Genomic DNA, 17,411 nt, shown 5'->3' on the forward strand with positions numbered 1-17,411 from the left:
ATAGGATAGGCATCCTGGTGTGGCGCTGGACTGCAAAGTCAGTTTGAACTACAAGGTCAGTGGTTCAAGCTCACCAGCTGCTCCTTGAAAGCCCTATATAGGGTCACTATGGGTTGGGACCGACTCGACAGCACTCAACAACAACATATATAATAACTCATGTTTGCCTGCTATAACATGTCAGTTTTTCCAGCTACTATTTTGAAATAAAGTCAAGTCAATGTCTTATATCTCACAGGGAGCAAAAGAAGAAACTTACATTCGTACGACGTTCTTAATGTTAAAGTTTTCCAAAGGTGTGGAGTCAGGGTCTTGTCCTTTGTCATTTTGGATAACTATTTGCTGTATAATTCTATCTAGTAGTAGCCAGTACTGAACAGTATTTCCACTCCGCTTATCTAAGAATGAAAAGAATGGGGGGAAACAGCAAGATGTTTCTAAGCCAGGATTAATATTTTGCAACAGTCTTCCATCTTCAGAGACAGAAGCAGAGTGATATTGACAATGTCTGTTTCCAGGCCTCCTGGTGTTTCTGGAATCTTGACATGCAAGGAGCATTTAGTTGATTAAGAAGCACTCTTTACCCCCTCTCTAAATGTGTTGTAAGGCACACATCTATTTTTGAAATAGAAGTAAATGATGAATTGTTTCATTTTGAGAATTCCACACTACCTGTTAAACTGTGTGGTGATACACACTGAACTATCACAAAATGGAGCCTTATAATGCCAGGTCTACCCCCATTCTCATCAGCACCACTCAGAAAACAGCTCTTTGGATGAGATCCAAATGTTCAACAACACACGTGTAAATCACAAACCTACTCACAAGGCATTTGGAGGCAGTGGTGCAGGATGGACATGAAGTGAGGGTACGCTTCACTGTGAGTCAGTCTCTTCCTGGTCAGTTCAAACATTTGGGTCGCACTTTTAGTATCTATGTGAACCTAGTGCATATGAAAAGGAAATCGAAGTCAAACGTACAATCAAGGTAACAAGTTTCTTGATTGTCCCTGCAGTAAACAAGTCCAAGGTAAATAGAAACTAATTCTGCCACTTAGTTAGCAGAACAGAACTTTGATTTCACTGGTCCATGACAACTTTACAACATGTATCACATGGGGATAATTCTGTGAGCTCATGTGTTACCATACTTACCAGTTCAAATCTTTTGGCAAACTCTAGTTCATCTTCATTTCGGAGCATTTCAAAAAAGTCTAAATGCCTGAAAGATAATTAAAGAAAAGCTATTATAAGTAGAACATCCTACCTACACAGAAGTTTAGGAATCTGAACATTAATACCAGCGGGTTTCAAAAAATTTATGGAAAAATGGAAGGAAAAGATCACGGAATTTCTCCATTAACTTTTTGAAGCTCCCTCATACTAATTCTCAGAGATACTTCTAAAAGAAAGAAAACAACAAAAATTCAATGCCTTCACTTAACTGTTCTCTTTTCTAAGGAAAAAAGACATCAGAGTAAAATGAATTTACAATGAAAGAGAATTTCAAAGCTTGCAATGCCTACCACATACAACCCACATATTGTTGTCGGTTCAAGTTCGGACTCAAAGTGATCCTATATAAGACAAAGTAGAACTGTTCTATAGGTTTCCAAGGTCATGAATCTTACTGGGAGCAGTCATCTCATTCTTTTCCAGGCTGGTGGGTTTCAACTGCAGATCTTCAGATTAGCAGCCCAATGTATAACCCATTGTGCCATCAGGACTCCTTTGCACATACTTAAACACTTAAGTACTTTAGTAAAATACTTGATAAATTAACAAATGTCTATCAAAATTCCATTTTGGAGTGCTGATGTGATTCTGTGGGTTAATGTGCTGGACTTCACGGTCGTCTGAACTGGCCGGTGGTTCAAGAAACCTATACAGGGTCACTATGGGTCGCAACTGACTCAATGGAACTTAACAACACTAACAATCAAATGTAAAAACAATGAAATCTAGATTCCACTCATAAATTTCCATTTCGGACAAACAAGCTCATCTGCCATGTGACTAGCTGTTGAATGAAAAGGTCAGAAGAGACAATTATGCCACTCATTTATTCTTGAGCCCCTCCTGTGTACTCTACAGACAAGGGAGGGTCACTTCTATGAAGACAAATATGTCAGAGTAAACAGAAGAGAGAATGATGGGAAATGAGGTGAGTGATGCTCACACAATGACTGGGAAAGGCCTCTCTGCATGGAGTAGGGAAAGAGTAATTTGGGCATCTGTGGGGAAATCTTCTGATGCTGAGGAAATAACAAAGACAAAGGCAAAAGCATGGTCAGAGAATATCAATAACGAGGGAGGCAGGTGGTAGAAGGAGTTAAGACATCTTAGAAATAAATGATGGCAAACAAGAGCAAATGAACAGGAATATGAACATTCACGTTCAAGGAATTCCTACCAAAGTATCAAGCGATTCTATGTTTTATAGTCAATTTCACACCAGCCCTGAAAGACCTGTCATCTTCATCATCATCACAATTTCTGGTAGGTTATCAAAATGGTCATGTTCAGAAAAATTGACTAACTTGGCCAGAATACATACATAGCAAGTAAGACGCAGGTCTAAGATGAAGATTTGGTTTAATGCTAAAACTCACATTAAGGTCTCTACATAATGTGCTACTTCTTTATTGAGAATGTTCCACTGTGAAAACATCCTTAGTCCAACTACTATTCTGGTGCAAGCTCCTTATAACATTACAGATAGGCCACAAGAAGTTCATGGGCTGACATTCAGCAAAGTAACTCACTGTGCCACATATCAGAGCTCTTGACTTACCTATCTAACGTAGAATTGTCATGTTCTCTTAATTTGTCTATTATAGGCTGGATTCCTAACATCAGAAATTCATAACGAAGATGAAGTCTAAAGTCCAAGCTTTCCTGAAAGCAAAATACATAGTTATGGGTTTTAGATTTTTTAATATTATTTTTGAAAACTATTCTTGGACAGTAGAGTTTAACGACTGCAGTATAGAGGTTCTTACCACGCCTGCGCCTTGACTTAGCACTGCATTAATGAAGGACATGATGGCAGTCTTCAGACTCACTTCATCTCGATACCGCCCAGTGCTTTTATCCAAGTCATTCATCAATGTCTATCAAGGATACAGATATAAAACACAAAGGACAGAATCAGTACTGACCTTACACTCATTTTATGAATTTTCTATTTATAAATTCATTTTAAACCCATATTTAATCAGGATTATGTTGAGTGCCATAGAAAGCCTTCATTTTTATCCCTAGAGATTAGTCTTATAAATTCTACTTTCAAAATCCATCCATCATATATACATGTGCATATATACATGTGGAGTTCTGGTGTAGCACCATAGGATAGGCACTCAACCTCAAGGTCAGTTTGAACCACAAGGTCAGCGGTTCAAACTCACCAGCCGCTCCTTGGAAACCCTTTACAGGATCATCGGAATCGATTCAATGGCACTTAACAACAACAACATATATACATGTATACAAAATACAGGATACTGTGCTTCATTAACTCTGCCTGATTTTTCTATTTAAGGAAAATCACGGTGACACTCTCACTGTTCCAATGGGTCCTAAATCAAGAAAGACAAGCTGGAAATTTTGCAGGGAAAATCCCATGTAGTAGAATCCAAAGATGTGTGCTATAAAATAAATATGTAGCAAAGCAGGGCCACATTTTCTTTCACGTTTAGTAAATCCCAGAGCCCAGATAGATCAAAGACGTAGCCTAGTCCACTCTCTGGACTCACAATGAAGATGAAGAGAATGTCAAAAGCCACAGTGTGAGTAATCACAACAGGGGGATTCTCAAGTTAAGGGGCCAGAAAACAACACTGTGAGAAGGTCTGGTTGAAGACGGGTGAGACAGTACACCCACCTGAAAGCGAGTCCTTTCGCTGGCATACTTCTGGTAGTGTAACATGGCCTGCAGAACCTTCTTGTGGCCCCCAGGAACCAGGCACACGGCGCCCAAGATTTCCAGCACAGCCACCTTTGTTTTAATGTTTTCTGTGCTCAGACTCTGAGCAATTACATTAATACTCTCAGAATGAGCCAGGACGTGAGCCCGACCTTGAGAGTTGTTCATTAGTGCCTTTATACATCCAATTAGAGAGGTATGTATTCGAGACTCTGAGGTCTCATAGTCCATAGTCTTCAGAAAATTGAGAATACACGACAGGCCATCCAAGTCGATGAATCTTGTTACAAACCTGGTATGAGAAAAAGGTTAAATAATATGCGTTGGGTTGAAGTCTCTTTGGAATTTGGTAATATCACTTAATAGAGAAGTAAGAGGTTAGTCCCTGAAATACTACAAGGCTTTTGTTGTGAAGTTTTCTCAATTCTCTGGCTATTCCTGGGCATAGAACACTTGTACATGGCTAAGTTGAACTAGAATTGTGAGAAAATCTCCATTTGAGGTCAGTACATCGTAAATTGTACAAAGAACCAATGAACAGACCACTCAGAACATCTTTGTTATCCTAGATTAATTAAAGTCATGTTCTGATCCTGTGTTAATATACCATTTAGTCTACATCCACCTTTATGTGCTTACCACTGACCATATCAATGAAATTCAAAAAGTAGCCATAAACTCTAAGATATTGCTTGTCACACAAATGATGGACATCCTGAAATTTATTGGTAGCAAAACTCTTCTTTTGTATGACATGATACAGAGAATTCAAAATAATGAAGATAATAAGCAATACTTCATTAGTAAAATTAATCAGACTAACATAATACTCACTATAAAGTCAATAAGAATAATTCACAATGCGCAGCTGCACGTTAAAGCTTCTGAGAAGTTCAGAAGTCACATAATGTGTTGGACTGCTCAAGAAATTTCCAACCTTATTTGCTCTTGGATACCCATTTACATTTAACAGTCAGAATACACTGATAAAAACATTGATCTAGGTAAGGAATCCTGATAATTTCTGCTGGATCAGTAGGTTTTCTCAGTTTACATTTTAAAGTCACATCAAGGAAGGGACTCTATTTTATAATCATGTCACCCAGTCATAGGACTCAGTCAGATAAAACCAGGTATAGCCAAACTGGTTAAACCAATTGGCTTCATCCATAGCACCTGTGCTAATGAACTGTACGTGTAAACAGCCCAAGAACCCACCAAAACTTTGAGGCATTTACAGAAAATAAACATGTGAGAGACCTATATTGGGAACAGGTTATCAGAAAGGAAATGAATTGCTATTTCAAAAAGTCTACCCATATTTTAAATAATTGTTGTTGCTGTTGTTTTTAGATGCTGTTGAGTTGGTTTCATTTCATAGCTACCCTATGTACAACAGAACGTAACAATGCCAGTTCCTGTGCCATCCTCACAATTGTTATGCTTGAGTCCAATGCTGCTGCCATTGTGCCAATCCATCTCGTTGGGGGGTCTCCCTCTTTTTTGCTGATCTTCTGCTTTACCAAGCACAAGGTCCTTCTCCAAGGACTGGTCCCTCCTGATAATATCTCCAAAGTATGAGATGAAGTTTTGCCATCCTTGCCTCCAAGGAGCAAGCATTCTGGCTGTACCTCTTCCAACACAGACCTGTTGGTTCTTCTGGCTTTCAATATTTTTCTCCAACACCACAATTCAAATGCATCAATTCTTCTCAGTCTTACTTCTCACTGTCCAACTTACACATGCATATGAGACAACAGAAAATACCACGGCCTGGGTCAGGTGCACCTTAGTCCTCAAACTGACATCTTTCTTCTTGAACACATCAAAGAGGTCTTGTGCATATATGCCTAGTGCAATGTCATTTGATTTCTTGACTGCTGCTTCCATGCGTGCTGATTGTGGATTCAAGTAAAATGAAGTCTTTGACAACTTCAAACTTTTCTCAATTTATCATGATGTTGTTTATTGGTCCAGTGGTGAGGATTGTTTTCTTTGTACTGAGGTGCAATCCATACTGAAGACTGTGGTCTTTGTTCTTCATTAATAAGTATTTCAAGTCTTCTTTGCTTTTAGTGAGCAAGGGTGTATCATTTCTATATCACAGGTTGTTAATGAGTCTTTCTCCAATCCTGGCACCATGCTCTTCTTCATATAATTCAGCTTCTCAAATTATCTGCTCAGCATACAGACTGAATAAATATGTTGAAAGTATACAATCCTGGCACATACCTTTTTGGATTCTAAACCATTCAGTATCCCCTTGTTTTATTTGAACAACTGCCTCTTGTTCTATGTACAGGTTCCTCATGAGCACAATCAAGTATTCTGGAATACCTAATCTCTGAAATATTATCCATAGCTTATCATGATCTACACAGTCAAAGGCCTCTGCACGGTCAATAAAGCACACATAAACATCTTTCTTGTGTTCTCTGCTTTCAGCCAAGATCCATCTGATGTTAGCTATGGTATCCCTAATTCCACGTCCTCTTCTGAGCCCAGCTTGATATTCTGAATAATAGTCTGATCTAATTCATGTACAAAAACCCCTCTACCCTTCTAAAGTGTACAGTGGTTTACTAGTACATTCATGGACTTATGCAACCATCACACTTTTTAGCTTTAAAACCTTTTCATTATCCCCCAATGACTATTACTACTTCCTACTTCCTGCTCCTAGTAATACTAATCCATTTTCTGTCTCTGTGAATTGGCCTACTCTAGATATTTTATATAAATAAAATCATACAATATGTATTCTTTTCGGACTAATTTCTTTCACTTAGCCAGTTCATCCATGTTGTCACATGCATTAGTACTTCATTCCTTTCTATAACTAAGGAACATCCTATTGTATGGATAATCATTTTTTGTTTCTCTATTCATGAGTTGAGGCCATTTGGGTGTTTTTCACTTTATGGCCATTGTGAATAAAATGACTCATGCATAGGTATTTGTGCGGACCTGTGTTATTTCTCTTGGGTATATATCTATGCATGGAATTCCTGGGTCTTTCTTTAACATTATGAGGAACTGTCAAAGTGTTTTCCATGGTGCCTATAGTATTTTACATCTGTACCACCAACAAACGAGGGCTCCAGTTTCTAACACATCCTCACCAACACTAGGTATTGTCAGCCCTTTAAATTTTAGTTATCTTAGTGGGTCTCTACACATTTTAAAACTGAAGACAATAAATTTATTGAATGTTCTATAATTAAAGTATCTTAGTCATGGTTCATCTGTATGATTTTAATTAAGGCTTCCTAGAAGATGCGGCTACTGCCAAAAAAGGAAAAGGATAAGTGTGCAACGGAAAGGAAAAGAAAGGAGAGGGAAGGGAAGTGTGAATACAAGTCTATCCAGCCCAGGAAAAGAATGACCTCATTGGCTTTGTCCGTAGTGCCGTCTTCAAACTTTCTATAGTTTTACTTCTCTCTTCTTCCTCTTCCTTCTCTAAAGCCAGCAGAGATTTTCTCTGTGAAGAGAAAACTGAAGTTACTTCCTCAACTTCTAGATTGTTTGAATGTAACAATCAAAAAGTCCACAAATTACAAGCTATTATCACACTTAATATAAATAAGTAGTTAATAAATCTATGGTTAAGATCATTCAAAATGCAGAGTGCAACAGCAGCAAGAATGCCATAAATTCATTGTCTTTACTATAAATAGTTCTTTCACATTTAAAATAAGGCATTAAGGCAATGTCTTTTAAAATCTTAGTGAGCAGAGATAGCTACCCAAACATTTGTATAGGGGTGCTATGTATGAGTCAGAACAAATTCCACAGCATATAACCAACACCACTACCCTATGATGTAGATATTACTATTTATATTTGATGCAAAGAATATTAGGCGAGTAGTTGAAAACAGCGTCTGTCAAAGTCAACAGCACCATCAAGCAGAGAAGTAGGTACCAATCTTTCCACTCTACCTCTCCCATCCTTCAGATGAAAGTATAATCAAGACTGCAAAGTTTTTGTTACATCAAATTATTTTTTATGAGGACTAATTAAACTGGACTTGATGCTAAGATGGACTAGTCCATCAAATTAAATGTTTAACTTTTAGAAATGGCTCAACATCCTTTGAAAACCAGGATAGGATGTGTGTGTGGCATGCACATATGTGTCTGTGAGTATGTGCACCTCACCTCATCCAGGGCTTTGCTAGAGAAATGCATCCCCAACTTTGATATGGCAATGAATGGCCTGGGAACCTTTTTAAAACATAGGTTCTGATTCAGTATATCTCGGATAAAGACAGAGATGCTGCATTTCTGATAAGTTTCCAGGCAAAGTTGACACTGTAGGTAAGCAGACCTAGTTTTGAGGAGCAAGGTTCTGAGTACACAGAACTCAAGTGATAGATTTAGTCTAAGAGGACAGTGTATTTATAATATCATAAATATTAGTAAGGCTAGTAGATGTTTTTAGAAAAAGTCTTTTCCATTCTCTTTCCATCCATGATTATCTAGCTGCATTAGAAGTATTCCCAGTTGACTGAGGACCATAGTCTTAGTGGACACTATGGTCTATTGGCATAACACAGTCCACAAAGATGATGTTCTACCTTCTTACTTTTAAGAGTAGCAACTGAGATCTTAGAAGCTCAGAAGCAGCTATTCAGAGTGCAATTATCGGTCTCTCCTTGAGTGGAGCAAAGAAGAGTGATGAAAACTGAAGACACTTGGAATCTATTAGTCCAGTGGACTAATGGATCATGTGAACATCAGGTCCTGAGACCAGCAGAATTAGGTGGTGTCTGATGACCACTATCAATTTTTCTGATAGGGATCACATTAGAAGGTCCTGTATAGAGCACAAGATGTGGAACAAAACTAAAAAAAAATTTAAAAAGAAAAGACCAGATTTGCTGGGTAGGAAAAGACTAGAGGAACTGCCACTAGGGCCCTTGGTCATCCCTCAGGTCTGGAACTGAACTCACCCCCATGGCTCAATTTTCACCCAAGCAATAGATAAGTATATCGAGGGGGGGGGACAGTGGGGAGCAATGACACTAGTGAGATATATGTACCATGGAATGGTCAACTATTCAAGTTCCAAAGGGCAACATTTACCAAGGGCAAAATTCAGAAGGATTGGAAAAGAAGGTTGACCCAAAACAAGAATCACAGGGAGGAAGTAGGGTAGCTGATGTTACATGGAAGGGAATGCATTATCTGCTCTGTACAACTCTACTCAGTTTGCAAAAGCAAAAACAGCAACAACAACAACAATATATATATAAAATAATAATAGGTATCCCTGTCTATGTTATCAGTAGCCTCTGCCCATAGAGCTATCAGCCACCATACTTACTTCAACTCACTTTTACCATGTTTGCGTAGTCACAGTCTTATTGGAGTTGCTGTTGTGTGCTGGCAAGTCTGTTCAGACTTATACAGGGTTTCAATGTATAGGGTTCACCTGTATATGCTGTATATAGGGTTTCTGAAGCTATACAACTTGGTGGGAGCAGAAAGCCTCATCTTTCTCCAGAGGAGCAGCTGGTGGGCTGGAACCACTGACCCTGTGGTTCACAAACCAGAGCTTATCCTACAGAGCCACCTCACTCCTCTCAATCTTACTACCTAATAGCAAATCTGGGAATGACTGGGAAATAGGGAACGATTATGTTGTAAAAATTAAAATTAGTTCTTCACTATTATTTTTCTTCAACAGTTTCAGTATTACCACTAAAGACCTCAATGTGACATCATGATGAGGAGGGTAGAGCTACACAACAAGCCAATGAATACATCAGCATCACTTATGACAAATGAAATAAGAATCAGTAGGGTCTTTTGTTTAACATGTTATTCTTTCTGTAAAAGCTGTCCTGTTGCTGCTGATGTGCCTGGACAGCTGTCACCAGAGGATGATGGTAGAGGAAGCTGTGAGCAGATAACAGCCAGTGAATTCCTTCATGGCTCTGTGAGACTCATCCACTGGAAAATTCCGCACAAATCCAGCAAAGTCGATTTAATCTCCTATGGCACAGTTGAACTCTTAAGCACTCACTTTGATTCTGAAATTTCAGAATCAAATCTTCTTTAATGAATATCACCTCTCTTCCTAAGATGAATGACACATATCTATTCCTGGTGTGGCGTGGTGGGTTACTGCAAGTTGGAACTACAAGGTTGGTGGTTCAAGCTCACCAGCTGCTCCTCAGAAACTCTATACAGGGTTGCTATGAGTTAGAACCAACTCAATGGCACTTAACAACAACAACAACATTCAGAATTTAAGTGAGCCCTGGAGGTACAGTGCTGAAGCATGAAACGTTGGTGGTTTGAACACCCCAGTTACTCCCTCCACAGGAGGGAGATGTGACAATCTGCTTCTGTAAAGACCACAGCCTCGGAAACCCTATTTCTCTAGTTTTACTCTATCCTACGAAGGGCTTCAAAAATTTGTGGAAAATTCCATTATCATTTAATTACATTTACCCCACAAACTTTTTGAAGCCCCTTTGTGTATGGTTACTATGAGTCAGAATGGGGTTGGTGGCATTGGGTTTGGAATAAAAAAGGTAAAATGACACACGTTTCTTATTGTGGGTCACAAATTGTAACTAAGGACTCTTGGTGTAGCACTGGAGGATCAGCACTTGACTGCAAACCACAACGTCGGCAGTTCAAACCTCCCAGCTGCTCCTTGGAAACCCTATATAGGGCTGCTGAGTATTGGAAATGACTTGATGGTACTTTAATAACAAAAACAATTGTAAATAAAAGACATATACATTTATTCTTTTAGCAGTCTTGAAAACAGTGGACTACCTGAAAAAAGGGCAGTCTACATTAAGCCTCTCCCTAGCAGAATTAGGAGATTTATGAAATGTCAAAGAAAATTAATTTAGAACTTCCTTTCCTAATATAATTTCCTCTCCACTGGTCCATGGGGGAGCACTAAGGACCTCTACCAAGATGGTGTCCACACCTGTAGCAGCCCCAAACCACCATCCCCAGATCAGACGGCGGGAGGACAGGGTGACTTTTGCTGGTAGCCACAGCACCTGTACCCTTTGGAAGAATAGACAAAACAGTGGGTGAAAGACACGGAGCTCTACACCCTCTAGGTGAACAACTGTTTTGTTAACATCCGGAGATGCATTGCACAACCAATATTGGTCAATCCAAAGGCACAGGGCAGAGTGCAAATTTCAGCTCAGAAGGCCAAACTGTGTGTGTGTATTGGAGGGTGGGTGGGGCAGAGAAGGAACCCACCACTAGTCTGTTAATTTGTTTTACTGTAGTGGCTTATTTTTTGCTGTGGTACTGGAAGCTATGCCATCAATATTTTAAATATCACCAGAATTTAGAGACCATCTCGAGACTGGATTTGATGCATCTAATAACTAATGACTAAAGACCAGAAGAGCTGTGGATGATCAAGAACATCATATATGATGAAAGCAAAAGGTCATTAAGAAGACAGCACGAAGGAAAAGACAAAAATGGATGCCAGAAGCAACTCTGAAACTTGCTCTCCCAGCACAGAGATGCTAAAGTAAATGGAAGAAATGAGGAGGTAAAAGAGCAGAGCAGAAAATTTCAAAGGGCAGCTTGAGAAGACAAAGTAAAGTATCATAATGAAATGTGCAAAGATTTCCCAAAAGGGAAGAACACACTCAACATTTCTCAAGCTGAAAGTCTTGACTTGTAATACTGAAGGATTCTACAGGCAAAATATTGAGTGATGCAGAAAGCATCAAAAGAAGATGGAAGGAATACACAGAGATGATGTGCCAACCATTTCAACAGGTGTTGTTGTTGTCAAGTGACGTCGAGTCGATTCAAACCCATAGCGACCCTGGATTTCCAAGGAGCAGCTGGTGAGCTTGAACTGATGACCTTGCAGTTCAAACAGCTTTGCAGTCTGGTACATTAACCCACAGCGCCACACCAGGACTCATTTCAACAGTATAATATGATAAAAACAAAACCAATACTACTGACAGAAGTCTAAGCTGCACTGAAGGCATTGGTGAAAAACAAGGCTCCAGGAATTGACAAAATTTCAGCTGAAATGTTTCAACACACTGATACAGCAATAGAGGCACTCACTTCTCTATGTCAAGAAATTTGGAAAACAGTTACCTAGGCAAGAGACTGGAAAAAAATCCATAGTTGTGCCCATTCCACAGAGAGGTGACCCAACTTCATTTTATTTGGATCCACATCAACACTCATGGAAGCAGCAGTCAAGAAATAAAACGACATACTGCATTAGGCAAACCTGCTGCAAAAGAACTCTTTTAAAGTGTTAAGGGGCAAAGAGTTCAGTCTGAGGCCTAAGAGGCGCCTGACCTTTACTGTAAAGACCACAGTCTCGGAAACCCTATCTCTCTAGTTTTACTCTATCCTATGAAGGGCTTCAAAAATTTGTGGAAAATTCCATTATCATTTAATTACAATTACCCCAGAAACTTTTTGAAGATACGTGTCATTTATCTTAGGAAGAGAGGTGATAGTCATTAAAGAAGACTTGATTCTGAAATTGCAGAATCAAAGTGAGTGCTTAAGAGTTCAGCTGTGCCATAGGAGATTAAACTTTACGGTTTACCCTTACTACATGGTATTTTCAATCACCTCATATGTATGTGAAAGTTGCACAATAAATAAGGAAGACCATAGAAGAATCAATGCATTTGAATTATGGTGTTGGAGGAGGATATTAAAAGTACCACGGACTGCCAAAAGACCAAACAGATCTGTGTTGGAAGAAGCACAGCCGGAATGCTCCTTAGAAGCCAGGATGGAGCATTCCTGACATGCTATCAGAAGGGACCAATCCCTGGAGAAGGGTACCATGCTTGGCTAAGTGAAAGGACACAAAATGGATTGGCACAGTGGTTGCAGCAATGGGCTCAAATGTAACAACAATTGTGTGGATGGCGCACGATCGGGCAGCTTGTCACAGAGTTGCTATGAGCCGAAACTGACTCAACAGCATCTTACAATATGAGGATGGAGCATGACTTTCCTTTTAAATCAGAAAACACTGTGCTCTTTTCTGCATGTGCTTTACATTTATATTTGGATCTAAGATCACATGTTTTGTATTGAGAAAACTAAGGATATATGGAGAAACTTGACATTTTTAAATGACTTCAAAATAATTCATATAAGCACTCACATTTTCAAGTTTCACCTTCAGGAAGAAGGCTGAGTTTGCACTGGTTAGCAATTAGGTTACATTTCTGAAGATGACCCAGCATGAAGATGAGCCTGCATAGTTTACACAGTGGCATAGAGCATCAGTGAAAAAACAAACAAACTCTTCAATGAGATCTGTTGACACCGTGGCCCCACCAATGCGCTCAAACATGGCAGTGATTGTGAGGCTGGCACAGGACTGAGCAGTGTGTCATTCTGTTACACACAAGGTTTCTATAGCTCAGAAATGACTCAGTGACACCTAGCAACCACCATGGCATACAGGCCTTGTGGCAGCCTTCTTTGGTGCTTTCTGCACATACTAAGGGGAGGCCGGGTAGCACTGTGGGTTAGGAGATGGGGTGTTAATGGCAAGGTTGGAGATTCAAAACTACCAGCCATTCTGTGGGAGAAAGATGAAGCTGTTTGCTCTCATAAATATTTATAGTCCCAGAAACCCTGTAGATGGTTGCTATGAGTCAGAATGGACTTAATGGCAGTGCTGGGCATTTACTAAAGGAGTCCCGGGGTAGTACAAAACAAAAGGTTGGAAGTTCAAGGCACCCTGGAAGAAAAGACGGGCAATTTATTTGTGAAAAATCAGTCCGTGGAAACCCTAAGGAGCATAGCTCAGTTACTCCTGACACACTAAGGGTTACCTTGAGCCAGAACTGGTTTGATGGGAACCGCTTTTACCCTTACTACATATGCACTCACACAAGGATGTGCAGAGAGGATAAAGCATATCCAGCCCAAGGGTCTACCAGTCAAAGGTGCAAGAAAACACCCAAACACGTTAAGTCTGATGCACTGACTAGGTATTGATATCATTCCTGGCTGAAATCTAGAACTAAGTGCTTGTTTTAGGCACTGCCTTTGCTAAGAAAGGAAAAAACCAATCCACTAAGCATACTGGACTTCATGTTACATCTCCCCTGCTAACCAGGGCATCAAGAAGCTGCATACAAAGAAAATCCAGGTCCTTCTCAAACCCGCTAGACGGCACTATTTTATTATACCATTTTTCAATCTTTAAAAGCCAACAGATCACTCGGGGTCCTCTAGAGAACATGCATTCTCGTTATGAGTCTTACATAAAGTAAATGAACTTGTCCCACAAATGGTTTCACAAACCAGTAAGTGCTGTGGTTCTCAACCACGATTGTTTATCAGGCACTTGAGGCATTAAAGAAAACAGATGCTTGCCCTACCTCAGAACCTTGGTAGGCCTGGGGGTTGCAGATGGGATTACCAGGCTTCTTTTACAAACCACAGGGTTTTAACAATTGTGTAGTGACAGGCAAACTGGGAAGGGCTGATACATTTAAATCCGACTCTTCCACTTCCTAATTAAATGGTCTCGGGCACAGTAACTTTTCATTAAGTCTCAGATTCCTTATCTATATAAGCAGCACCATAGGACTGGGTGCTTGCAAGGGTTAAAACCAGCATGTGAAGCGTGTGCTGCCTGCCACATGATGTACACTCACTAAGCAGTAGTCACTATTGATGCTAAAGACAATGGATGATAACAATGTAAACAAATGCCCCGTCAACAATCTTCTAAGCAAAGACTAAAGAGTTTGTGTGCGATGGGAAGATAGAGTCTCCACTGAATAGTTTTCGTCTTGTCTAGACGGGTCTGGTGAAAAGAGATGGGAATAAGATTCTTATGCTTCAATAGTGAGTAATTGTTAACATGACTAATTGTGACTGTCACAACTTTAAAGGTAGAAGTTTTGTAACAAAAACAGGGGAGTAGCTAATCTTACAGTCCAGAAACAGAGGACCCTAGGACCATCAAGGGAGAGGAGCACAAGTGGAATGAAGGACTCCATCCAGAGAAGCAGCGACATCAGAGATGGAGGCAGAGATAAGGACATGGAGAGAGGGAAAAACTGAGAACTCTGGACTCATGGAAAGAGAGGGACTGGGTGCTGGTGGCCAGGAGGCAAGCTTGCAGATTGTGTCCTTTGTTTGTTTAAATTATTATATATTCCTGAGTGTTTTTGTGTACATTAAAAAACAAACAAAAAACAGAGGGAATGGAAGCAAATACTGTTGAATGCTGATGCAGAGAAGAGATTGTAATTATTGCAATGAAACGATGGTGTTAAAAAAAATAAAAACTAAACAGTTTAAGATTTGTGCTGTGTTCTCTTTCAATCCCCAGGGACAATGTCTTCCAAGAGTTCTGTGTGTAGTTGTGAATTCTCCAATACAGTTACTTCTCTCTCTGCAGAGATTAGCAACACCTATGGTGTGAGAGAATTTTGCATGACTAATGACTTATTCATTGCAAACACCTATTTTAAGCATACAAGATAACTATACACATAGAATTCACCAGATGGAATACACAGAAATCAAATTGACTACACCCATATCACCAGCCAAAACAAGGCCAGGGGCAGACTGTGGAACAAAACATCAATTGTTCATATGCAAGTTCAGGCTGAAGCTGAAGAAAATTAAAACAAGTCCACAACGGCCAAAATGTGACCTTGAGCATATCTCACCTGAATTCAGAAACCATCTCAAGAATAGATTTGATGCATTAGACACTAAAGACTGAAAACCAAAAGAACTGTGGGATGACAGGAAGAACATACAGGAAGGAATCAACAGGTAATTGAGAAGACAAGAAAGAAGGAAAAGACCAGAATAGATGTGAGAAGAGACTCTGAAACTTGATCTCCAGTATACAGATGCCAAAGCAAATGGAAGAAATGGGAAGACAAAAAGCTGAACAGAATAATTTCAAAGGGCAGTTCTGAGAAGACAAAGGCAAGTATATAATGAAAATGTGAAAAGACCTGGAGTTACAAAACCAAAAGGGAGATAACATGCTCAGCATTTCTCAAGCTAAAAGCAATGAAGAAAAAAATTCAAGCCTAGACTTAGAATATTGAAGGAATCTATGGGTAAAATGGAATCCTGGTGTGGTTTTGTGGGATAAAGCACTGGATGGCAAGGTCAGTGGTTCAAACTCACCAGCTACTCCTTGGAAACCCTATACAAGGTTGCTATGGGTCAGAACCAACTCAACAACACTTAACAACATCATGGGGAAAATATTGAATGACAAAGCATCAAAAGAAGACAGAAGAAATATATAGTCACTGTACCAAAAAGAAATGGTTCATGTCCAACCATTTCAAGAGGTAACATGATCAAGAGCCAACAGTACTGAAAGAAGAAGTCCAAGGTGCAGTGAAGGCATTTGCAAAGAACAAATCTCTGGGAAGTGATGTAATACAGATTGAAATCTTTCAACAAATTGATGCAGCACTAGAGGTACTCACTCATCTTTACCAAAACTTGGAAGACAGTTACCTGGCCAACTGATTGGGAGAGATCTGTACTTGTGCCCATTCCAGAGAAAGGCAATCCAACGGAATGCAGAACTCATTAGACAATATCACTAATAGCACTTGCAAGTAAAATTCTGTTGAAGATAATTTTAAAAAGCCTGTAAACAGTACATTGATAACAAAAAGCTACTGACAACACTGCAGAGAATGAGTTTTCTGGAACACTTAATTGTGCTCATGAGGAACCTGTACATAGACCAAGAGGCAACAGTTTGAAGAGAACAAGGGGATATTGCATGATTTAAAATTATAAAAAGTGTGTGACAGGGTTGTATTCTTTCACATTCTGTATGCTGAGTAAATAATCAGAGAAGAAGAATTATATGAAGAAGAATGTGGCATCAGGATTAACAACCTGAATAGGGGTTGCATCTCAATGTACAGAAAACAAAATTCCTCACCACTGGACCAATAACATCATAATAAATGTAGAAAGGATTGAATTTGTCAGAGACTTCAATTTGCTTGGACCCACTACCAACACTCATGGAAGCCCCAGACAAGAAATCAAATGATGTATTTTATTGAATTAGGCAAATCTGCTATATGAGACCTCGTTAAAATGTTCAAGAGCAAAGATGTCAGCTTGAGGGCTAAGGTATGTCTGACCTAAGCAGTAGTAGTTTCAATATCTTTATAAGTATGTGAAAGTTGCACAATAAATTAGGAAGACCTTAGAAGCATTGATGCATTTGAATGATGGTGTTGGAAAAGACTATTAAAAGTATCATGAACTGCCAGAAAAACAAACAAATCTGTGTTAGAAGAAGTACAGACAGAATGCTCCTTAGAAGCCTGGATGGTAAGACTTTGTCTCTCATATATCAGACATATTATGAGGGGGACCAGTCCCTGGAGAAGGGCATCATGTTTATTAAAGTGGAGGGTCAGTGAAAAAGGGCAAGGCCCCAACAAGATGAACTGGCACAGTGGC

The 17,411-nt window shown here is 39.5% G+C and overlaps 1 protein-coding gene across 2 annotated transcripts in view; it reads right to left on the reverse strand.

Moving 5' to 3' along the window:
* Nucleotides 1-17,411, reverse strand: part of DAAM1 (dishevelled associated activator of morphogenesis 1) — a 229,885-nt gene that overhangs the window by 55,530 nt on the left and 156,944 nt on the right. For both annotated transcript variants that reach the window (XM_006864597.1, XM_006864598.1), the window contains exons 5-11: nt 7,317-7,411; nt 3,889-4,222; nt 3,005-3,115; nt 2,797-2,900; nt 1,158-1,224; nt 829-946; nt 260-398 (exon numbers count right to left, since the gene is read on the reverse strand). In XM_006864597.1, coding sequence (XP_006864659.1) covers nt 260-398; nt 829-946; nt 1,158-1,224; nt 2,797-2,900; nt 3,005-3,115; nt 3,889-4,222; nt 7,317-7,411 — 968 coding nt within the window. The remainder of the gene's footprint in view (nt 1-259; nt 399-828; nt 947-1,157; nt 1,225-2,796; nt 2,901-3,004; nt 3,116-3,888; nt 4,223-7,316; nt 7,412-17,411) is intronic.

The sequence above is a fragment of the Chrysochloris asiatica genome, unplaced genomic scaffold, assembly GCF_000296735.1.
Source record: "Chrysochloris asiatica unplaced genomic scaffold, ChrAsi1.0 scaffold00067, whole genome shotgun sequence".
Lineage (NCBI taxonomy): Eukaryota > Metazoa > Chordata > Mammalia > Afrosoricida > Chrysochloridae > Chrysochloris > Chrysochloris asiatica.